This window comes from Leucopleurus acutus (genome assembly GCF_964270905.1).
Source record: "Leucopleurus acutus genome assembly, chromosome: 15".
In the NCBI taxonomy this organism is placed as follows: Eukaryota; Metazoa; Chordata; class Mammalia; order Artiodactyla; family Delphinidae; genus Leucopleurus; species Leucopleurus acutus.
The window spans coordinates 33,116,454-33,137,404 of record NC_139157.1 but is presented as its reverse complement, the minus strand read 5'-3'; the positions used below and the strand labels follow the sequence as shown (position 1 = coordinate 33,137,404).

At 35.0% G+C, this 20,951-nt stretch overlaps 1 protein-coding gene across 1 annotated transcript in view; it reads left to right on the top strand.

Moving 5' to 3' along the window:
- LAMA2 (laminin subunit alpha 2) overlaps positions 1-20,951 on the top strand; it is a 603,102-nt gene that overhangs the window by 255,512 nt on the left and 326,639 nt on the right. The window contains exons 5-9 of the mRNA XM_082855622.1: positions 3,557-3,736; positions 6,638-6,727; positions 8,117-8,234; positions 13,556-13,734; positions 19,765-19,864. Coding sequence (XP_082711748.1) covers positions 3,557-3,736; positions 6,638-6,727; positions 8,117-8,234; positions 13,556-13,734; positions 19,765-19,864 — 667 coding nt within the window. The remainder of the gene's footprint in view (positions 1-3,556; positions 3,737-6,637; positions 6,728-8,116; positions 8,235-13,555; positions 13,735-19,764; positions 19,865-20,951) is intronic.

Below are 20,951 nucleotides of genomic sequence, written 5' to 3'. Positions count from 1 at the left end.
CAAATAGCATTTTTAGGAGCAGTCAAGTAAGAGCTTGATAAGACAGAAATTTAGCATGAATTCAAGGGCACTGGTGAATTTTTGGATGCCAAAATTAATCTGTAAGGGGAATTCATTTTAATTGCTTCATACATCTATTTATTCATCCTTTACCGTTTAATGGATACCTTCTTAAGTAATAGAGACAACTTGACTTTAAACACATTTCTGGCTCACCTGTTAGATGCCAGAACTGTGGAATATACAAGATCTGTCTTACTCTTAAAATTTTCTACATCAGATGGGGAGGATAGTCAATATTTGGAGATTTATTATTTTAGAAGACCTTGTATTTTATCATCCTCAAAAGTTGATTTAAGTGAATTTATTCTTTACTAAGTATCCAAGGTAGTTTCAATTAGCTGGGACATTTCATATTTTTATCATGAAGCATTTTGAGTCTATTCTTTGTGGCATCAGAATTAGTTTCTCATCTCAGAGTTTGCTGTATTTATTCCTCTAGTGACTCAGTAGTTTATTGGCAGTCAGTTTGTAAAATTCTCTCAGGGATTATCTAAATGCAGAATGTTAGGAATGGAGACACGTATTGCCTCTGCCGTCAAAAAGTGTAATTAACACAAATGATATATTGTCTTGCAAAAGTGGATGAAAATTCCAGTGGGTGACCTCAAGTCACAGTTCCCAGTGCACTTACAGACTGTTGTGTTCCTTAATAGCTCCCAGCCCAGCACAGGACTCCTTTCTTCTTTTTCTTTATTTTTAACATCTTTATTGGAAGATAATTGCTTTACAATGGTGTGTTAGTTTCTGCTTTATAACAAAGTGAATCAGCTATACATATACATATATCCCCATATTCCCTCCCACCCTTCCTATCCCACCCCTCGAGGTGGTCACAAAGCACCGAGCTGATCTCCCTGTGCTATGTGGCTGCTTCCCACTAGCTATCTGTTTTACATTTGGTTGTGTATATATGTCCATGCCACTCTCTCACTTCGACCCAGCTTACCCTTCTCCCTCCCCATGTCCTCAAGTCCATTCTTTATGTCTGTCCTACCCCTAGGATTTTCAGAACCTTTTTTTTTTTCAGATTCCATATATATGTGTTCCATACTGTATTTGTTTTCCTCTTTCTGACTTACTTCACTCTGTATGACAGACTCTAGGTCCATCCACCTCAATACAAATAACTCAATTTTGTTTCTTTTTATGGCTGAGTAATATTCCATCCAAAGATGTGCCACATCTTCTTTATCCATTTATCTGTCGATGGACACTTAGGTTGCCTCCATGTCCTGGCTACTGCAAATAGAGCTGCAATGAACATTGTAGGAGCAGTCATTTTTTGACTGTCAATTTTTGAATTATGGTTTTCTCAGGATATATGCCCAGTAGCGGGATTGTTGGGTCACATGGTAGTGCTATTTTTAGTTTTTTAAAGAACCTCCACACTGTTCTCCATAATGGCTGTATCAATTTACATTCCCACCAACAGTGCAAGAGGGTTCCCTTTTCTCCACACCCTCTTCAGCATTTATTGTTTGTAGATTTTTTGATGATGGCCATTCCGACTGGTATGAGGTGATACCTCACTGTAGTTTTGATTTGCATTTCTCTAATGATTAGTGATGTTGAGCATCCTTTCATGTGTTTGTTGGCAATCTGTATATCTTCTTTGGAGAAATGTCTATTTAGGTCTTCCACCCATTTTTTAATATTGAGCTGCATAAGCTGTTTGTATATTTTGGAGAGTCATCCTTTGCCCGTTGATTCATTTGCAAATATTTTCTCCCATTCTGAGGGTTGTCTTTTCATCTTATGGTTTCCTTTGCTTTTTAGCCTCCTGTGTGTGCGTACACATGGTGTGTGTGTGTGTGTGTGTGTGTGTGTGTGTTCAGTCCAAAACTTACCACTCAATTTCAGTTTCTTTAACAATTTTAATCTCATTTGATTTATTGCATAGGTAATAATGCATTTACAAAGTACAAAAAAGTGAAAGTAGTTCTTCCTGTCATTATATTGAGAGTTTCCTTATTCTTTTGTAAGGTACATACAATTCACTGTATAGATGTATAATTTATTTAACCAGTCTCACATTGATGGATATTAGATTGTTTCCAGTCTTCTGCTATTACAAGTGGTGGGAATTCAATATAGTTGTACATTTCATTAATTTCATGTTAATTAGTGAGATATATATATATATATATATATGTGTATATATATGTATATATCTATACATATATATCTGTAGGGTGATTCCCCAGAAGTGGAATTTCTAAGTAAAATATTCTGTGCATTTGTAATTTTGACAGTTATTGCTAAATTCACCTTCATAAGGGCCTGTGCCATTTTACACTCACACCTGTAAGTATGTGAGGATTGCTGTACCTCTTTAGTCTTGCCATCTGGGAGTATTATCAATATTTTAGGATTCTGACAACCTGAAAAACTGGAAAAGGTTTTTAGAGTGGTTTTAATTAACGGTTCTGTTATGAGTGAGGCTCACTATCTTATCAAAAGTTTAATAGCCATTTATATTTCCCTTTCTTTGAATAGTCCTCTTATATCTTCTGTCTGTTTTTGTGTTGTTGGTATTTTTTCTTGTTGATTTATAGGAGTTCTTTAGGCATTAGAAAAATAATTCCTTTATCTGTGATAGAAGTACTTCTTATTTTATCAAATGGTTTATTCCCCATTAGAATTCTCTGCTCTCATGAAATCCCTGTTAGAATATGTGGGCCCCATGCCTCCAAATTAGCTTTGGAGGGTAATTCCTTGACCTTTTCTCCACTTTTTACATGGAAAATGGCATGGTTAGATTTGATTTCTTCTGGTGTCAATTGTGCTAAATTATTTTCCTGAAAAAATTACCATCCTATCCAGGTTTTAATATATTTTCATAGAGTATATTTTTCATAGAATGTGTTATATCCTTGGTAAATTTTTTGCCTTCTTGATCTATCAATTACTAAAAAACAAGCAACAACAAAAACCAGCTTATTGAAATTTCTCACTGTGCTTGGGGATTTGTGTAGTTTTTCTTGTAATGTGTCCATTTTTGCTCTCCATATTTTAAGGCTATATAATTGGATACTTTCAAGTTCAGAATAAAAAAAATTAAGCTCCTGATGATTTCTTGCTTTTGTCTGATATTTTGTAACTTTATTATACCAAGGTTTTTGGTTTCCCACTATATACTACAGTCTTAAATAATGTTAGGGCACAATAATTCTCAGAAAAAGAATGACTGACAAGAATTTATAGAAATCCTAGGAAAGTCAAGTAGATGCACTGCCTTGGAACAGAGAAATATGGGTAATTGCAGTATATACAACACACCTGAAATATAAGCAAATAAATTGCATGTATATGTACTAAAGCATTCATAAAATTTCTCAATTACTTCACTGCATTCCAGTAAGTAAATATGAACCTGTATCTGCCTGACTGACTGGGAGAAAGGGAGCTTAACTTTATTTTTCTAAGAAAAATTAAAACCAGATATTTAATTTTTGGTAACTTTAATTGTCAAATGATTTCCCACCTTGCGTAGATTCACATCTCTTTGATCAATGGGAGACCAAGTGCTGATGATCTGTCTCCTGAACTGCTGGAATTTACCTCCGCCCGCTATATTCGCCTGAGATTTCAGAGGATCCGCACCTTGAATGCCGATTTGATGATGTTTGCTCACAAAGACCCAAGAGAAATTGACCCCATTGTCACACGAAGAGTAAGTTACAATGAATCATACTGGAACTTGTGAATGATATTGCACCCATCGTTTTAATTGTCTGTTAAATAGTTTTAAAAGATATCTTTCAGTGAAGGAGTGAAAGACTGAAATTCCACAGACCTTCCTTTGTTTAAATCTAAGCTCTGCCACTTATTAGATGTGTAACATTTATCAAACTTTTTAACGTTTCTAAACTTTAATTTCCTCTTTGGTACAATGGAGATCGTAATGCCTAGATCATTATCTTAATTTTGAGGCCTAAGTTAGTTTTTTGACACTTCGGGTAATCCATACTACTATTATAATTGGCTTTGCGGGGGTGGTTACTACAGGAAGAGAATGGGCTTTGAAACATTTTTGGTTGCAACGCACACTGAGAAATACATTTTATATCATGACTCAGTACACACACACACACACACATCACATGACATCTTGATAACCTTTAATGTGCATAGATCAGCTGGTGATGTGGAAATGCAGATTCGGATTCAGTAGGTCTAGGGCAGAACTGAGAAACTGCAATTCTAATAAATTCCCAGGTGATATGGATGTCACCGTTCTGTGGACCATTTTGTCTAATTAAATAATTTAGTTTTATGCTTCCTTAATGAATCACAAGGCACTGCTAGTTCAAAAGAGCGCTGCTATAGGAAAAAAGTGATCATATATACTATTTTATTTTCCTTTATGAATTGAATATCAGGAAAAAATGGTCATAGCATCCTTTCAACAGATCATTGAAAGTAGGAGCTACCAAGTGTTGTTTTCCAGTGTTAAACAGGAATTTGAGAGATTATGACATAGACGATCAACCCAAGTTGCTATGAGTGATAACTGTTCTTTCTCCTATCCACGCCTCACCGTATTCACTGGTTTACTCATCTCCTTTATATGCTGCTACACAGCCAAGACACTATTACCAAGAGAGTCAATTCAGCAGTAAATCCATAGAACAAATATATGCTAACAGCGGAGGAGAAAAGAGGATTGTAGGGAGAAACTGAGATTGTGAGAAAAAGCATCGCTCTAGAATGACCCTACTAAGGTTAGATGGTTGCCACGAATTACCAAATTGCTGAACCGGCTGGCTGAATACCGAAGGGTGGTACTTTTCACAATTCCTGAGTACCCCTCGCATATTTTCTCTTCTCATTACTTAACTTACTCACACCTAACCTCTCCATCATGGCAAAATAACTTTTAAAGTTTTATTGTCCCCATGCAACACGTGTTGGATGTGTTAGTGCCCTTATTTCCAAACCTGAAATAATTTTACCTTGTCTTATATTTCAGTATATTGTAAATTGTTTTATGCAACAGTAATCATTATTTTTCACCAATGTTTAGATTCTTCACTTGTTAAAAAAAAGGTTTTTAATTATAATTTTGGCATGACTTAAAAATACACACCAAGGAAGACTGAATAATTTTGAAGTGAAATTTAATCTTTCCTGACAGTATATCTATCAAAGAAAAAAATCAATGGAAATAAATGTGTTCCTTTTATCATCTTTTGCAGAAAGCAGAGAGGGGTTAGGGTGCACATCTATTATTTATAACTTCATTGTACATGAGCCTTTAAAATAGTGCAGTAAAATTCAACATATAAATATGTTTTTTGAAAGTACTCAAGTTCTGTAAACACTACATATAAATTTAAATATATAAAAATAGGATATTGAATTTTAGCTCCTCTTCATGACACAGAAATGAAGCATTGCACATTTATATTTAAAGCAAATTTCCCAATTTTAAAAACACCTACAAAACTACTGTCTCAGCTTTCTGAGCAACTATCCCTGTTTGTATCTGTATTATAAGGTGATGAAGTTAGTGAAAAGCAGACTTTTTTATGTCTAAGCTACACCTAAACTCCCTTGCAAGTTATAATAATGTGAGGTCTAAGTATATCAAGTAAGATAAAGTAACAAAAATATTATAAAAGATACTATACATAAATAGCAAAAACAAACAAAAAGAATTTTAAAAAGAAGTAAAGAAAAGAAGTAAATTGGAAAAGGGAATTTGTATTCAGGGAACTTTGTGTCCACCTACTTATTCTCACTAAATGTGTGGGTTTTTTTTTTAGTGTAAATAATTGGAATAATAGAACTGTCTACCATAAGATGGTTATTTGGATTCCATAAGGTAATATGAAGTACTCTCACAACTATAAAATGCTATATACAAATTAAGTAAAATTTTTACATAGTCCTGTTCTGTAATTACAAATGATCTTTTAAAAATAACTGAGTAGATGAAAATAATTAGAAATAGTCCTGTTAACTCAGATAGGAAAGTAATTGCATGGATATTTTAACATAATAATGAAAAAAAAGTATTCTGCACATCTAGTTTACTTCTCACATTATGTTAAATCAATCTTACAATTAATTTTCATTTTCTTCTTGATATGGTTAAGAAATGTGTTGTTATGAGCACTATTTCCCTAAATTTGTTGATTCTTTTCAAATCCATCAAGTAAAACAGTCTGCGTATGATTCATGAACACTGATGTTCCTATAATGATAATAAAAAAGGTTTTCTTTCTTTCAACTTTTATGAAGAATTAGTGCCCTTGCTCCCCCGCCCCATAACAATTTGCTCTCAATAATAAATACTCCAGCATGGAGTATTTGTACTGTGCAGTCCTTTGTACTGTCTGTAAGAAAGAAATTTCTAAAATGCCCACCTAACATAAATTAGAGGCATTCTGTCCCTGGGCTATGATTTCAATGTGAGGAGTTACTGGATACTTTTGTGAACCTTCTGTTCTCTAGTGCTTCAAACTAAGGATACAAGCAGAAAGCCAAGTTTTTAACTGAATGTTCCCTTTTGTTGCTTTCACCTTGCAGTAGTCTTAATAGGATTTCTCTCTGGATTGCTTTTTTGCAGTATTACTACTCGGTCAAGGATATTTCGGTTGGAGGGATGTGCATCTGCTATGGTCATGCCAGGGCTTGTCCACTTGATCCAGTGACAAATGTATGTATATTTATAGGATGCTTTGGTAAAATGAAGCTCTGAACTGTAAAATGCTTCATGAGAAGCGTTGCTGACAGGGACGCTGTGAATGGGTGTCAGGCCCCCACTTAACAGAAAGCCGTGCCAGGGTGAAATAGAGCTGGCAGGTAGGATGATAGACTTTGAAGGCAGCCATCACAGTATCAGAAAACAAATTAGTTTTCTTCCAAAAAGGCTCCAAACTGGTCTATATATTTTGAAACCTTTCTAGCTATGACAGCCAGCTGTATGATTTAGCTTTAAAGAACTCCTGTCATCAATCAACCTGACCCTTTCTTTTAAGAATTTTCATCAAAAAAATTAATGCAAACAAATGAAAAATGTACATGGAAGTAAATCTAAATGACCATGGAACCGGAGGCTGAGGTAGGACAGGGGCAGGAAGGAAGAGAGTATTCAAGAGAGCTTGAAACCGCCAGGTCAGAAAATGCTGGAATGGTTTTGGGTTGAATTTTTCATTAATGACAATGGACTAAATGAACATAACCTAAAAAAGAAGATGAATGAGCATCTGTTTTTCTCAGTCATAAATAAACTGGTGAAATAGAAAATCATCCACTTTATAGTGTATGGAAGAAATGTATTCAATAGTAAGATCAGTGAATGTAGCTACATATATAAAGATTTCTTTTCCTACTAAAACTGTAAAGCAAGTGGTATTTCTCAAATAGTATTAGTTTTCTGACTAATGCATCATAGTATTACCTCCTCGGGAAGATTCAAACCCCTGGCATATTTTTCTGGGCAAGGTTGTGGTCCTGCTTTCTTCAGAGTGTGGGCACTGTCTATCAGGGGTATTGATGAGCAGTATTTCCCAAGCTTTGAGAGATCAGGCGGCAGCTTTGGAGGGCCAGTTCCATGTGATGAAATAAGACTGTACTCAAAACACACACAGACAGGAGATTCAGGCTTGGGGTATTAGATTTCTATTCTATCCATGCCCCTCCATGCCTAGGAATCTACTCTTTCCCCTCTTCCTACACCAAATGTTAATTATACTTTGAGGGAATCCTTAAAATGGATACATCCCACCCAGAAGACCTGTGGATCTCAGGAATCAGAGAAGGGATTCTAGTCTTCTAGACTACTTCCAGCTGGTCCTCTTCTCTCTTCTATGTCTGAGCCCAGTGATTCCAGAGCCAGCCTGGATCTCCCTCCCTAAGCTGGTGTTGATCAAATATACCCACTCCCAAGGCTGGCACCTCTTCCTTCCCAGACTGACGGGAGTTTTAGATTTTGGTACATAGTCTTGATGTTTCCTTTTCTCTTCATTCTGCCTTTCAGGGGAAGCCCCTCATTTATGGTTCCAAAGAATGCTGAAAGTATGCTTTTTCCCCATTTTTTGACTAGAAATCCCGCTGTGAATGTGAGCATAACACGTGTGGTGATAGCTGTGATCAGTGCTGTCCTGGATTTCATCAGAAACCGTGGAGAGCAGGCACTTTTCTGACCAAAACTGAATGTGAAGGTATGTTCTGACAAGCCAGCACCATGGGTAATTCTTCCTTCCCTGGGACACAGGTGATATAAACATGTGCTGATTTCAGGTGAGTGCATATTTCCAGTTCATATAGTTTATCCAAGACAGTAGCTGGTAAGCTCTTTTACCCTCCTGTTTTAGAGTTTTCAAGTTTTTTTTTTTAATTTGACAAATATTTACAAAACACCCACGAATGTACCACTGTGTGAGAATAATGAGAAATAGATAAAAGCATAGTATACACTTACTGTCATCAGGGGTGAATCTGAAGCTTACAGCATAATATATATATACAAGTGTAAATAAACATTCAATAAAACCTACAGGGTATAGAGATTAACCTTCTAATCATGTATGTTTATAAAATGGTTCTGAAACCAGTGTAGTTCCATATCCTTCTGCCTGTTCCCTTTGTAGTTCCTCCCCTAAATAGCTCAGGTAAATAGTAAATAGCTTTTGAGTACCCATCATCTAATAAATGGAGAAAAACCAGAGGGAAGAGATCAGACCCTACAGGTTAGAGTCAGTTTATTATCTGGGAAAGAAAGGACTCTGATTCATTAGTTATACTTATTAAAGGGTAGTGTTTGGGGGCAGTAGCTGGGAAGAATAGGAGAGTAAAATGTAACAGAGAGAAGGCAAGCAGTCAAATTTGTGGAGAAAGAATATTTATTTTAATAATAGGCATTAATATTTTAAATGTGTGGTTTCACATTAATAACGGTATAAAATGCTACTATTAGAAATGGTATCAGTGATAATCATTAGCATAAACTATGCTATAGTAATTATTGGACAGTGACAACCAAGAAAAAGCCAGTAATGAAAAACCATAAAACAACTGGCTATGCAAACATTTGCCAACAAATACTCATTTATACTTTAATATTATCACCTTTGAAGTTTTCCCTGAAGGGAAAGAAAGGTAGCAGATGACTTTGTAGCCTAATATGGCCAACTGTCCCAACACAGTGACAGGGAAGCTAGAGAAACTTCTGTTTCTGGAGATCTGTTCAGGCCAAGACGAGACCTAAAAACAAAGACTTCTGCTGAACTGTAAATTCGAACTAGCCAGAAAGCCCAATTCTATTGAATTCAAATATTAATATTTTAGTGAATCAGTCCTAATCACATTTTTTCAGTTCAGTAGGTGTATGTGGTCACCAAAACAGGCTTGGTAGCCATTTTAAACCAATACCAACCTTATGTATTTATTGAATAAAAATATTTATCATGTATCATGTGTCAGACAAGATACGTCCTTAAAATTATTGAATTGTAGCAGACTTTAATCATAAAATACTCCCCAAACATAAAATACATTTTCTTTTCAGTTTAAGATTCTGCCTATCCTATCAATGTCTTGAGTCCCTTCATTTTCTGCACATATCTCTTTTGCCTTTTGAGTTGTGTCTGAGTGCTTGTGAAGATATTTTGGTTTAGAAATCACTCATTGTTACTGAGATGTACTGAGGGAACGGGCCACCACTACCCAGTGTTGTAAGGTGGGGGGGCATAGCAGATGCCCAGCCCTTGTTTTTTATCATCTGCCCCCAACCCCATTCCTGACAATCCCTCAGGATCTCCACAGCTTGTCCCGACAAGAGCAGACATTCATTCCTAAGACTGAATTTGAGTTAAATGACACCATGAATATCTCTTCTCAAACTTCCTTAAATTTAATTAATTTCTCTGCTGCTTGTAGAATATCAACAGTCACACGTGGAACTTTTGGGCATTTGAGGGTAGGGATTCTTCCTGTTGTCTCTAACATTCTATCACAAAGTTATCATGATGTAACGTTAAGTGGCTCTGCAGAATCCTTTACCGCTCTCCACTTGTGTGTATGTGTTTAAACAAGGAAACAGAAAGGATGGATCAGACTTATTAGCAACAGGGATGGACAAAGCAACACAGAAGGAAATTTCCACTTGCTGCTATATACATTTTTATAAAATAGTGTTATTATAAAACAATTTTATCTTTCTTTGTGGAAGAGATGGGAGGTTGTATTTCCAAACTGAGAAAATAATTTCTTTTTTTGAAATCCACAAATTAAAGATAGGGGTGTTAACCATAAAACCTTGTATAAATATTGTGCTTTTGGCAATGTACACATTCGTAAAAGCTTATATGAAAATTTTATTTTCCAAGTTGAATTGTGTTCCATTCACCTCTTAATATTTAGAAAAATCCTGCAACGTGAAAAATCCCTCTATAAAATGAATAACTGCCTTCTAATTCATTTGAATTTAATTTCGACTTTTATCAATCTAGCTTATTTGAGGCAGGTTATATCTCTAAAGTGCAAAGGATATGTATTCCATTGCTAAGCCTGTACTAACAGACCGTTTCTATCATGTGTCTTGGACATTCTGTGAAATAACAAACTGCTGATGACAGAGTGAAAAATGGCTCTTTGTGAGTAGATATTATCCATCTCCTCTAAGGCTATAGATGAAAGCTGTGCAGGCCCAGGACCTTTAAACAGCAGCCAAGGCTGTAGGAAAGGGCCCTCATACATGGAGTGTGGAAAGGACTGCTCCTCAGGCATCAGTCTTTACCTGCATTAGCTCATGGTTATAAGTACAGTCAGCAATACTAGTTCTAAATAATGTGAGAATAAATTTGTATTCCTCTGTATTTCCCTCTAGTTGTACTTGTGGCAGAAATCTTGACTATTTCTTGCAATATAGTTTTACAAGATTTTTGAGAATTCTTGTGCATTGTCCTAAAGATATAAAATTGCTTATGATGCCTAGTGATTTATATTTGTGACTACATGTCCCCTAGAATACATTTTGAAAACTCTCCACTAATATAGCAAGAGTACTATATCTTAAATCAAAAGCCAACAAGGTGAAGAAGAGATTTGCAACAAACAAGAAAAGGAGATAATATCCTTACTATATGAAGAGATCTTCCATAGCAATAAGAAAAAAATTCAAAACAACCTGTTAAAAATGAGCAAAGATCAAAACAGACATTGCTCAGGAAAAAAATATGATATAACCATATAAAGAAATGATCACACTTATTTATAATTAAGGAAGTATCCATTAAAACAATAATAGTACTTTTTTTAAAACTTACCAAAGTGTTCATTCATTCACTCAACCTATGTTTGAATGCAAACCGAATGGAAAATGTTTGTAATACACAGTTTTGGTGAGGCTGTGGGGAAAGAGTTTTATCCTGTCTATCAGAGGGAGAGTAATCTGACATAGCATTTGCAGAGGGAATTTTTTCAAATTAATTAAAATTAAAATTTCCCATGCCCCTTGACTAGAAATTGCACTTGCAGGAATTTAATCTGTAGATGGACTTGGATAGCTGTACAGGACGTTTTATGATCCTTGTCTTTAGTACCCAATTGCTAATACCACTGCTACTGACATTTACAGGGCTGAGTATTTACTGTCTCAGGCGTTCTGCTAGATGATCTGCATTCTCACCACAACCTAAGAGTTAAGTACCAAAATGACGCTAAGACTTGAACTGTCTCCTCAAAGTCACTCAGCTGGCAAATGGGGAGCCGTCTAACACCAGACCCCCACTCCTAACCCCGACCTCCATTGCCCTCCTGGTAGGTACTCAGTGTTATAAAGGAGAAATCTGGAAACAATGTAACTGCCCACTATTAGGCATCTAATTAATCAAGAAGTACCCAGTGTAGCCTTAGGGAAAACATAATACCAATAGAGAAGGAGCCATGCTATTTACTGTTAGTAAAAAGATAGTTCAGAACAGTATATAAATGTCCCCTTTTGTGGAATTAAAGAGCTGTGTGCCGCACACAGGCCCGTGCACGTGCATACACATGCACACATACGCACACACGTATAGATGTGGAAATCAATGCAAGGACACCTAAGAAACTCAACATATGAGGAAAGACATTGCATAGTATATTTTTTGCCTAGTTGCCATCCTAAAATAAATTCTACCCATTTTTCAAAGCCTTACCCAATTCTTCCTGGGGAAGTAATTTATCATTCCTCTGAACGCCTGTAATGTGATATGAAAAAGAAAAGGAGAAGAAGAGAAGGGGGTTACGAAAACACAGAGGATGAAGATGAGGGGAAGTGGAACAGGGAAAATCATTTGGGAACTTATTTATAATGCATTATGCTAATGATTTTACGTGCATTTTAAATATCCCTACCTAGTAATTACTACTGACCACTTCATGTTTTATATGGAAACTGAGCCTTAGTGAAATGAAGTTCCCTACCTCACAGGACTACTAAGGAGTGAAGAGGACACCCAAATCCAAGACTGGCACAAAATAGCGTGACCTCACCACTGAGCAAACCAGCTCTCATCTTGTCCTGATACCTTGGCACTTATCGTACAGCTTTTTCTTATCAGATAACTTGAAGGGATTGTGGTAGTGGTTAGCCCTGCAAACTCTGGAGCCCGACTTCAGAGTTTGGCTTACAATACTGACTTGGTGAACTTTTACTAGTTACTTCACTTCTCTTTGCTTGAGATTCCTAATATATGAAAAGAGGTTAATAGGGTCTGTAAGTCACAAAACTATTTGAGAATTAAAATCAGTGGTAATAAATATAAAACATTTAGAACAGAATGTGGCATATAAAAAAATCCCTAGGTTTTAGTTATGATTAGTAGTAAAAGAAAGGAATAACATTTGACTCTTGAACAACATGGATTTGAACTGCAAGGGTCCACTTATAGGTGGATTTCTTTCACTAAATGCAGACAACAGTGCTATAGTACTACACAGTCCGTGGTTGGTTGAATTGGGGGATGAGAAACCAAGGACAGGGAGGGCTGGCTGCAAAGTTATACTCTAATTTTCCATTGTGCAGAGGATTGGTACCCTTAACTCCTGCATTATTCAAGGGTCAAGTGTATATACTAAGCATCCTTTTTACCCGTAGTATCTAACACAGAGGTTCACATATAATAATTATTCATTACAGATTACATGGATGTTAATCATTCAGTACCATACTTCAGTAATTTGTTTGTCGTAATAGGAAATTGTAGGGTGAATTATATGAAATATCAGTTTTATAAGATAAAATCAGTCAAATATTGGCAATTTCATATGCTTCAGCTTAATTTATGTTTTAACTATTTCAAGTTCCATTAAAACATGCAAATTTATTAACATGTCTAATAAATCCAAGTACTTTCTAGATACCTTTGTATTGATTATATATATACATATATAATGTAATATAATTTTCCATATGGTATAAAAATCTCTTATGTAACAAAATATTATTTTTAAGTATATCTGAAATTAATGTCTATAAATTTATTTTTCCCTAATGTAGCCTGCAATTGTCATGGGAAAGCTGAAGAATGCTATTATGATGAAAATGTTGCCAGAAGAAATCTGAGTTTAAATATACATGGAAAGTACATTGGAGGGGGTGTGTGCATTAATTGTACTGGAAACACTGCTGGCATAAATTGTGAGACATGCATTGATGGTTTCTTCAGACCCAAAGGGGTAAAGTATGCTTTTTCTTTCATTAAGTGTTATTTTGGCTTTTTCAGACAGAGATGTATTATAGGGAAAAATAATTTTGATAGCTTCTCTAAATAATTGGACTTCAAATTCTCAAAGGTGACTAGAAATATTTCATAGTAGAAACTGTATAAATCTTTCAGGATGTGATATAAAATATTTCCATCTCTCCAGAAAGTCCCATTGTGCCTCATTCCAGTCAATCACCACCCCCAGGCAAACTCTGTTCTGATTTTTAGAGCATAAATTAGTTTTGCCTCTTAGTGAATTTCCTAAAAAAGAAATCATAAAGTACATAAAATTGTTGGTCTTCCTTTCACTCAATTTAACATGTTAAGATTTATTCATGTTGTACACATCAGTAGTTATTTCTTTTAAAAAAAATTGCTAAGGAGTAGTCCTTTGCATGAACATATCTTAATTTTTAATCCATTCTCCTGTTGGTGGATATTTGGGTCATTTCCAGTTTTTGGTTAGCTCCTATAAAACAGTTTTATGTGGGTCTTTTTGTGGTCATGTGTTATTAACCTTGTGTAAATATCTAGGAGTAGAGTACTTGTTTCATAGGATAGATATATGTTTGACTTTGTAAGATACTGCCAACATTTTGTCAAGTTAGTAATACTGTTTTACGTGTTCACCAAAAATGTATGTAAATTCTAGTTCGTCCACATTATCTGTTATTTGGTCTTGACTATCTTTTTGAATTAGCCATTCTAGTGGATGTGGGTGTAGTAGGTATGGCAAGTGGGTACTAGGCAATCACTAAGTCATTCCCATCAATGCTTGGTGCTACAGCAGATCTTCTATTATGAATTTACAGCAGATCCCATGGATTAAATTCTTATTTTAAGTGTTTATTGGCTATTCCTATATCTTCTCTTGTGAAGTATTTCTTCAAGTCAAGAAATTGTTCTTTTTTATTCTGGAAATGTTATAATTTTAACTTTTAGGGCTATGGCCTATCTCAAGTTAATCTTTGTGTAGGGTATGAAATAATGATTGAGATCTATGTGGTTCATCTGTTGTTGCAGCACCATTTTTGGAAAAATACTTTCTTTTTCTCTTTTAAAATCGTTTTGAGGCAGTTTTTGAAAATCAGTTGATCTTTTGGGTCAACATCTGGAGCCCCAGTTCTGTTCCATGGATTTATTTGTCCATCTTTGTGCTAATGGCACACTATCTTGATGACTTTAGCTTTTTGTTTTTCTTTTCTTTTTTTTGCGGTACACGGGCCTCTCACTGTTGTGGCCTCTCCCGTTGTGGAGCACAGGCTCCAGACACGCAGACTCAGTGGCCATGGCTCACGGGCCCAGCCGCTCCGCAGCACGCAGGACCCTCCCGGACCGGGGCACGAACCCGTGTTCCCTGCATCGGCAGGCGGACTCCCAACCACTGCGCCACCAGGGAAGCCCGATAACTTTAGCTTTAATAAAACTAGAATTCAGAAACATATGTGCACTAACTTTATTCTTCCTTTTGAAGATTGTTTTGGCTATAGTAGTTTCTTTACATTTCCATGCAAATTTTAGAATCAACTTCTCAATGACAGCAATATTAGTTGGGATTGTTGTATAGAATCTAAATGCAAATATGCAGAGAACTAACACTTTAACAATATTGAGTCTTCCAGTCAATGAATATAGTATATCTCTTCACTTATTTCTATCTTCTTTAATTATTCATATCAGTGTTTTCAGTGTAGAGATCTTGCATGTCTTTTGTTAATTTGTTAATTTTGTATAATTTCCTTCTGCCTGAAGAACTTCCTTTAGCTTTTTTTAAAAATAGGGCAAGAATTGATGGTGGCAATTTCTCTCAGGTTTATTTCATCAGAAAATATCTTTATACTACCCTTATTACTGAAGTGTATTTTCATTACATGGAGAGAGATGTTTGTTTTTCTTTCAGTACTTTAAAGATACGGTATTTTCTTGGGCTTCCCTGGTGGCACAGTGGTTAAGAATCTGCCTGCCAATGCAGGGGACATGGGTTTGAGCCCTGGGCCAGGAAGATCCCACAGGCCTCAGAGCTGCTAATCCCGTGAGCCACAACTACTGAGCCTGCATGCCACACTACTGAAGCCCACGTGCCTAGAGCTCGTGCTCCACAACAAGAGAAGCCACTGCAATGAGAAGCCTGCTCACCAGGACTAGAGAAAAGCCTGCATGCAGCAATGCAGACCCAACACAGACAAAAATAAAATAAATAAATTTATTAAAAAATAAAGATATAGTATTTTCTGGATTTCACTTATTCTAATGAGAAGGCAGCCATCATTTGCATTTTTTTTCTTCTATATATAATGTGTCTTTAATTCTCTGACTGATTTCAAGATATCCTCTTTTTATTTGCCTTTTAGCAGCCAAAACATGTATTGGCAAACTATGACCTCTAGATAAAATTTGGCCCATGGCCTATATCTATATGGACTGCAAATAAATAATTTTTTTTTTACATTTATAAAAGTTTGTTAAAAGAAAAAAAAGAAAGAGGCAGAGGAGAAGGAGGGGAGTAGAAAAAGGAGAGGAAGGGAAAGGAGATGGAAAGAAAATGAAAAGAACAACAAAACAATTAAGGAAAAGAAAAAGAAGAACAAGATGAACAAGAACTAGGTGGAAGAGGTGGAGGAGAGAAGGAGGAGGAAGAGAAGAAACAAACCTTATGTGCCTTACAAAGCCTACAGTTTTAGTTACAGAAAAAATGTTCCAATTTCAGAATTGGACCATGTGTATCTAAATGTGGATTTCTTTGTGCTTACCTTCTTGGCTACTGAGCTTCATGTAATTATAAATTGAGATTTTATACCACATTTTGGAAATTTTAAGCCATTATTTCTTAAAAGACTTTTTTGAACCATGCTATCTCTTCCCCTTTTGTGACTCCAACTGCATACAGGTCAGGTTGCTGGACGGTGTCCTATAGGTTACTGAGTCTGTGGTAATGAAAATTTGTTTTGTTCTTCAGATTGGATAAATTCTATTTATCTGTAATTAGGTATACTACCTTTCTCCCTGCGATCACTTACCTGCTGCTAAGCATATCCAGTTAATTTTTTCATTGAGATATTTTATTTTCAGCTTTTTAGACTTATTGTGTTTTTTGTAATTTTCATTTCTCTGCTGAAATAATCCATGTGTTTACTCCTTATGAACATTATTTCCTTTATATTCTTGGGCATATATACAGACCTGTACAAGTCCTTGTCTGCTAATTTCAATACTTGGGACACCTCAGGGTCTGTTTTTATTGACTTGCTGTGTCTTGAATAAGGACCACACCTTCATTTTTCTCCTCATGTCTAGTAATTTATGATTTACACAGGACCTTGCGGATGATACAGTGTAGAGACAAGATTTTGTTGTCTTCTTCCGAAGATTTGTGAATTTTGTTTTAATAGGTGATCAACTTACTGACTAATCACTATTAAACTGAAGAGGCTTGCTTTTATACCTTGTTAGGACAGACTAATAAAAAGCTCAGGTGTTTATCTAACCTTTCCGACTTGGTTGATAAACTCTCGTTTCTTTCCCCTTTATGGTGCGTAGACTGGAAAATTTTACTCAGATCATTTAGCTTTCCAGCTGTTGCTATCCACTGAGCTCCTTGGAGTCCCCTGATTTAATGTACAATTAAAGGATCAGTTAAGAATTGAGGGGTATTGATATGCAAATTTTGTTGTTACCCTTATATGAACATGGATCTCATCTACTGTATTTTTTTCTTTCAAATCTCAAATCCTTCTAATTTCTGCCTGCTTTTGATTATTCTCCCAAGTCCTCAAATGTTTGATTTTTATATTTTGTCCAGAATTCATAATTGTCATTTGACCATGTGCTAGACCTATAGAAGACACTGTGCCATCATTAAAACTGGAAGCTTCATCAAGTTATTACAAGTTATTAAGTGAATCTGAGCCTAGATTTTGATATTTTAACACATAAAAATACGTATGCTATATTGTGTTAAAAATTCAAATCTTTCAGGTTCTTGATATTTGGGTAGAAATTCAGTGTGTTTTTTATGAAGATATAGATAGAAAAGTTTTGTGCATTGCAAATTTTATAGCTAAATAACGTATCTCTATGATATTCTTAAAATTATTGCCTTAAAAACTAATTTTAGATTTATCTCCTAAATACATATATTTAAATGTTAAAATACACACACACACACACACACACACACACACACACACACACACACATATAGCAGTGCTTACTTTGCGGATTGATTAGTAATCTGATTATTTTAATAAAATTAAAAATCAAGTATAAAGTAGATTAATTTATAAAATCTCTATGTTAGGACTTGTTCCTGATCAGCAGTCTGATTCAGGCAGATTTTCCCAATTACCACAAAGAAGGATAACAAATTAAGAGGCTTTGGCTTACTCAAGCTCATCATTGGAATCATAAATCATATTTATAAGAGCTAAGAATCTATCCTAAAGAAATGTATTGCTATATGCCCACAGAGAGTTTTGTTTTGTTTTTCTTCATGTCTTGGTTTTCTGTTGGTTAGAAAGCCCTCCTCCCAATTCCACTCTCAAATTGCTACTCATACTTCAAGCTCCAGTCTAAATGTCACTTTTTCTGTGAAACATTGCTTGACTTCATTGTGTTATTACTCTCTCTTCTTTTGCCCCAGAACGCGCTGCTTGTGTGTCTGTTTTATCACTTTGCACATTCTATTTAATCAATATCTTTCAAGTCTGCTATTCCTGTAAGCTTCTTTAAGGCAGAAATCAGGCCTTATCTGTGCTTTGCACAGTCCTTACTTCATAATAGGAAGTGAATGAATGGGTCTTAAACAAATGATGATTTTGAAACTGATCTGTGGATATAGTTGATTGAATTCTATCAGACATGTAAATATTTCTCTACTTGTGAAACTTTGACTTATATTAGCAAACAGGTTTTCATTTATCAATTAAACCTAGATATATACATATATAAAACTGTATTTTATTGGAGAAACATATATATATACTTATATACACAATTTTATATATATATTCAGAGTATTTTAGTATTTCCTAGGCAAAGAATTGTTTATTTTTTTTTGTTCTTATCCTATTGCGTCTTGAAAATAAATATTGTATATTTGGTACATTAGCACGGTCTAGGTGTGTTTAATTAAAATATTCTAACATTAAAAACTACTAGTTGTACTGTGTATTTAATGTATGTGAGGAATCTTATGAGATGCTTTATATGTTATTCCTCTTAATTTTAATTTAATAACATCACTAAAGTTTCTACTATTATCCCCCTATTATCAGGAAGTAAGTAAATTGCAGGAGGCCACATAGCCAGTAAGTGGACACAGTGGGATATGAGCTCAAGCCTTCCTAATTACAGAGCCTACATTGTTTCCCCCCAGATTATGCTGCCTCCGGGGAAAGTCAAATTTTCAACGTAAATATTTAACATCTTTTTCAAGCACCAAATATAAATTTCTATTTAATTAGCTATATCATGATCAATGTAAAAAGTTTTTGAAAAATTAATTTGGGGAAAAATTACTAATTTTGAACTATGTTGTAATAAAACAGTAAGGAAGATTTTATTATGGAATGTATATTTCTCTAATATTCTAATGTTCTCTGTATAAGCAAATATTGTTCTTTTTGTTTGTAATGATAATGATACTGTGATTATAAAAGAAAGAGATGCATACTGAAATGTGTAGGGATTAAAAGACTCTTTACTGGGGATTTTCTTTAAAAACTTCAGCAAAGAATAAAACGTGATGAATCATATAGCAAAATCTTGATAATTGTTGAATCTAGGTAACAAATATTTAGTAGTTTATTGTGCTATCCTCTTTATTTCTGTATATCCACTTAGATGAAATGGATTTTAGAAAATGCAAACATATAATAAAGAAAATTTCTTATATTATCATCTTCTAAATATAATTTATTATTATTTATTAAAATGTTCTGTAAAGGCTTGCTGAATTGAAAAATTTACTGTTTTTAAAACAGAATTTTAATATTTTTCTTAGATATCTCCAAATTATCCAAGACCATGCCAGCCATGCCATTGTGACCCAGTTGGTTCCTTAAGTGAAGTCTGTGTCAAGGATGAAAAACGTGCTCAGCGAGGTGAGAGCTATAGTAGAAGGCCGTTGTTCTGATGAACGGACAACTAAAGCCAAGTGTGATTATTTTCAGAAGATGGAATAAATTTATTCTTTTTTTTTTTGGCTGTGTTGGGTCTTTGTTGCTACGCACAGACTTTTTTCTCTAGTTGCGGTGAGTGGGGCTATTCTTTGCTGCGGTGCGCAGGCTTCTCATTGTGGTGGCTTCTCTTGTTGTGGAGCACAGGCTCTAGGTGTGAGGGCTTCAGTAGTTGAAACATCCAGGCTCAGTAGTTGCGGCATGTGGGCCCCAGAGCACGTGGGCTCAGTATAAATTTATTCTTACAGCTATCAATGTCCCCTACAGGAAGCAGTTTTTAATTCATCTCAATAATTATGTTTGTTTAATTATACTTTAAAAGCAAGAAAAGTTGAATCATTTGTTTTGCATTAGTATACATGTGTGTATATATATATATACACACACATATATACGTATTTACATATCTATATATATCTTCTAGTCTATTATAAATCTGTGGTGTATGTAATTTTTTGACGTCCTGCTATTTGTTATATTGCTTTGTAGCATGTATGATTTCTAGGGTGAAATGACAGTGTTCTTTGAGGGATGTGTGTGCTACAATGGGAAGAGCAAATAGATGAGATCACAGACTGAGATGTAGTTAATAATACAGAAAGCAAGAAGTCTACATAAAGGACTGTAAAAGGCAGTAGGAATGAGTTAATGAAGGGAAAGAGGTTGACATTAATTTAAGACAAAACCTTCTATGAGGATTGAAATTCACGATGAACTCCAAACATTAAGTAATCAAATGCCAAATTAACTCTTTGATGTAAAATGTTTAGGAACTACTTCCAGGAAAGTTGCTTGCCAAAGTAGAAAATTCATAGAATATATCTGGAACTGTTTCTTTATATTTCTAAGACTGGATTCTTCTCTTCTGTGGAAAGACTAAAATAAATCATGGCTATGCTATAGGCTTTTCCCCGAAAGACCTTCTATTTAAAAGACTGGCAATATTTCTTTGGCACAGTTTAGCTTACCTGCTTTCTTTACAAAACTATTTGATTATCTGTTTAAGCCTTAA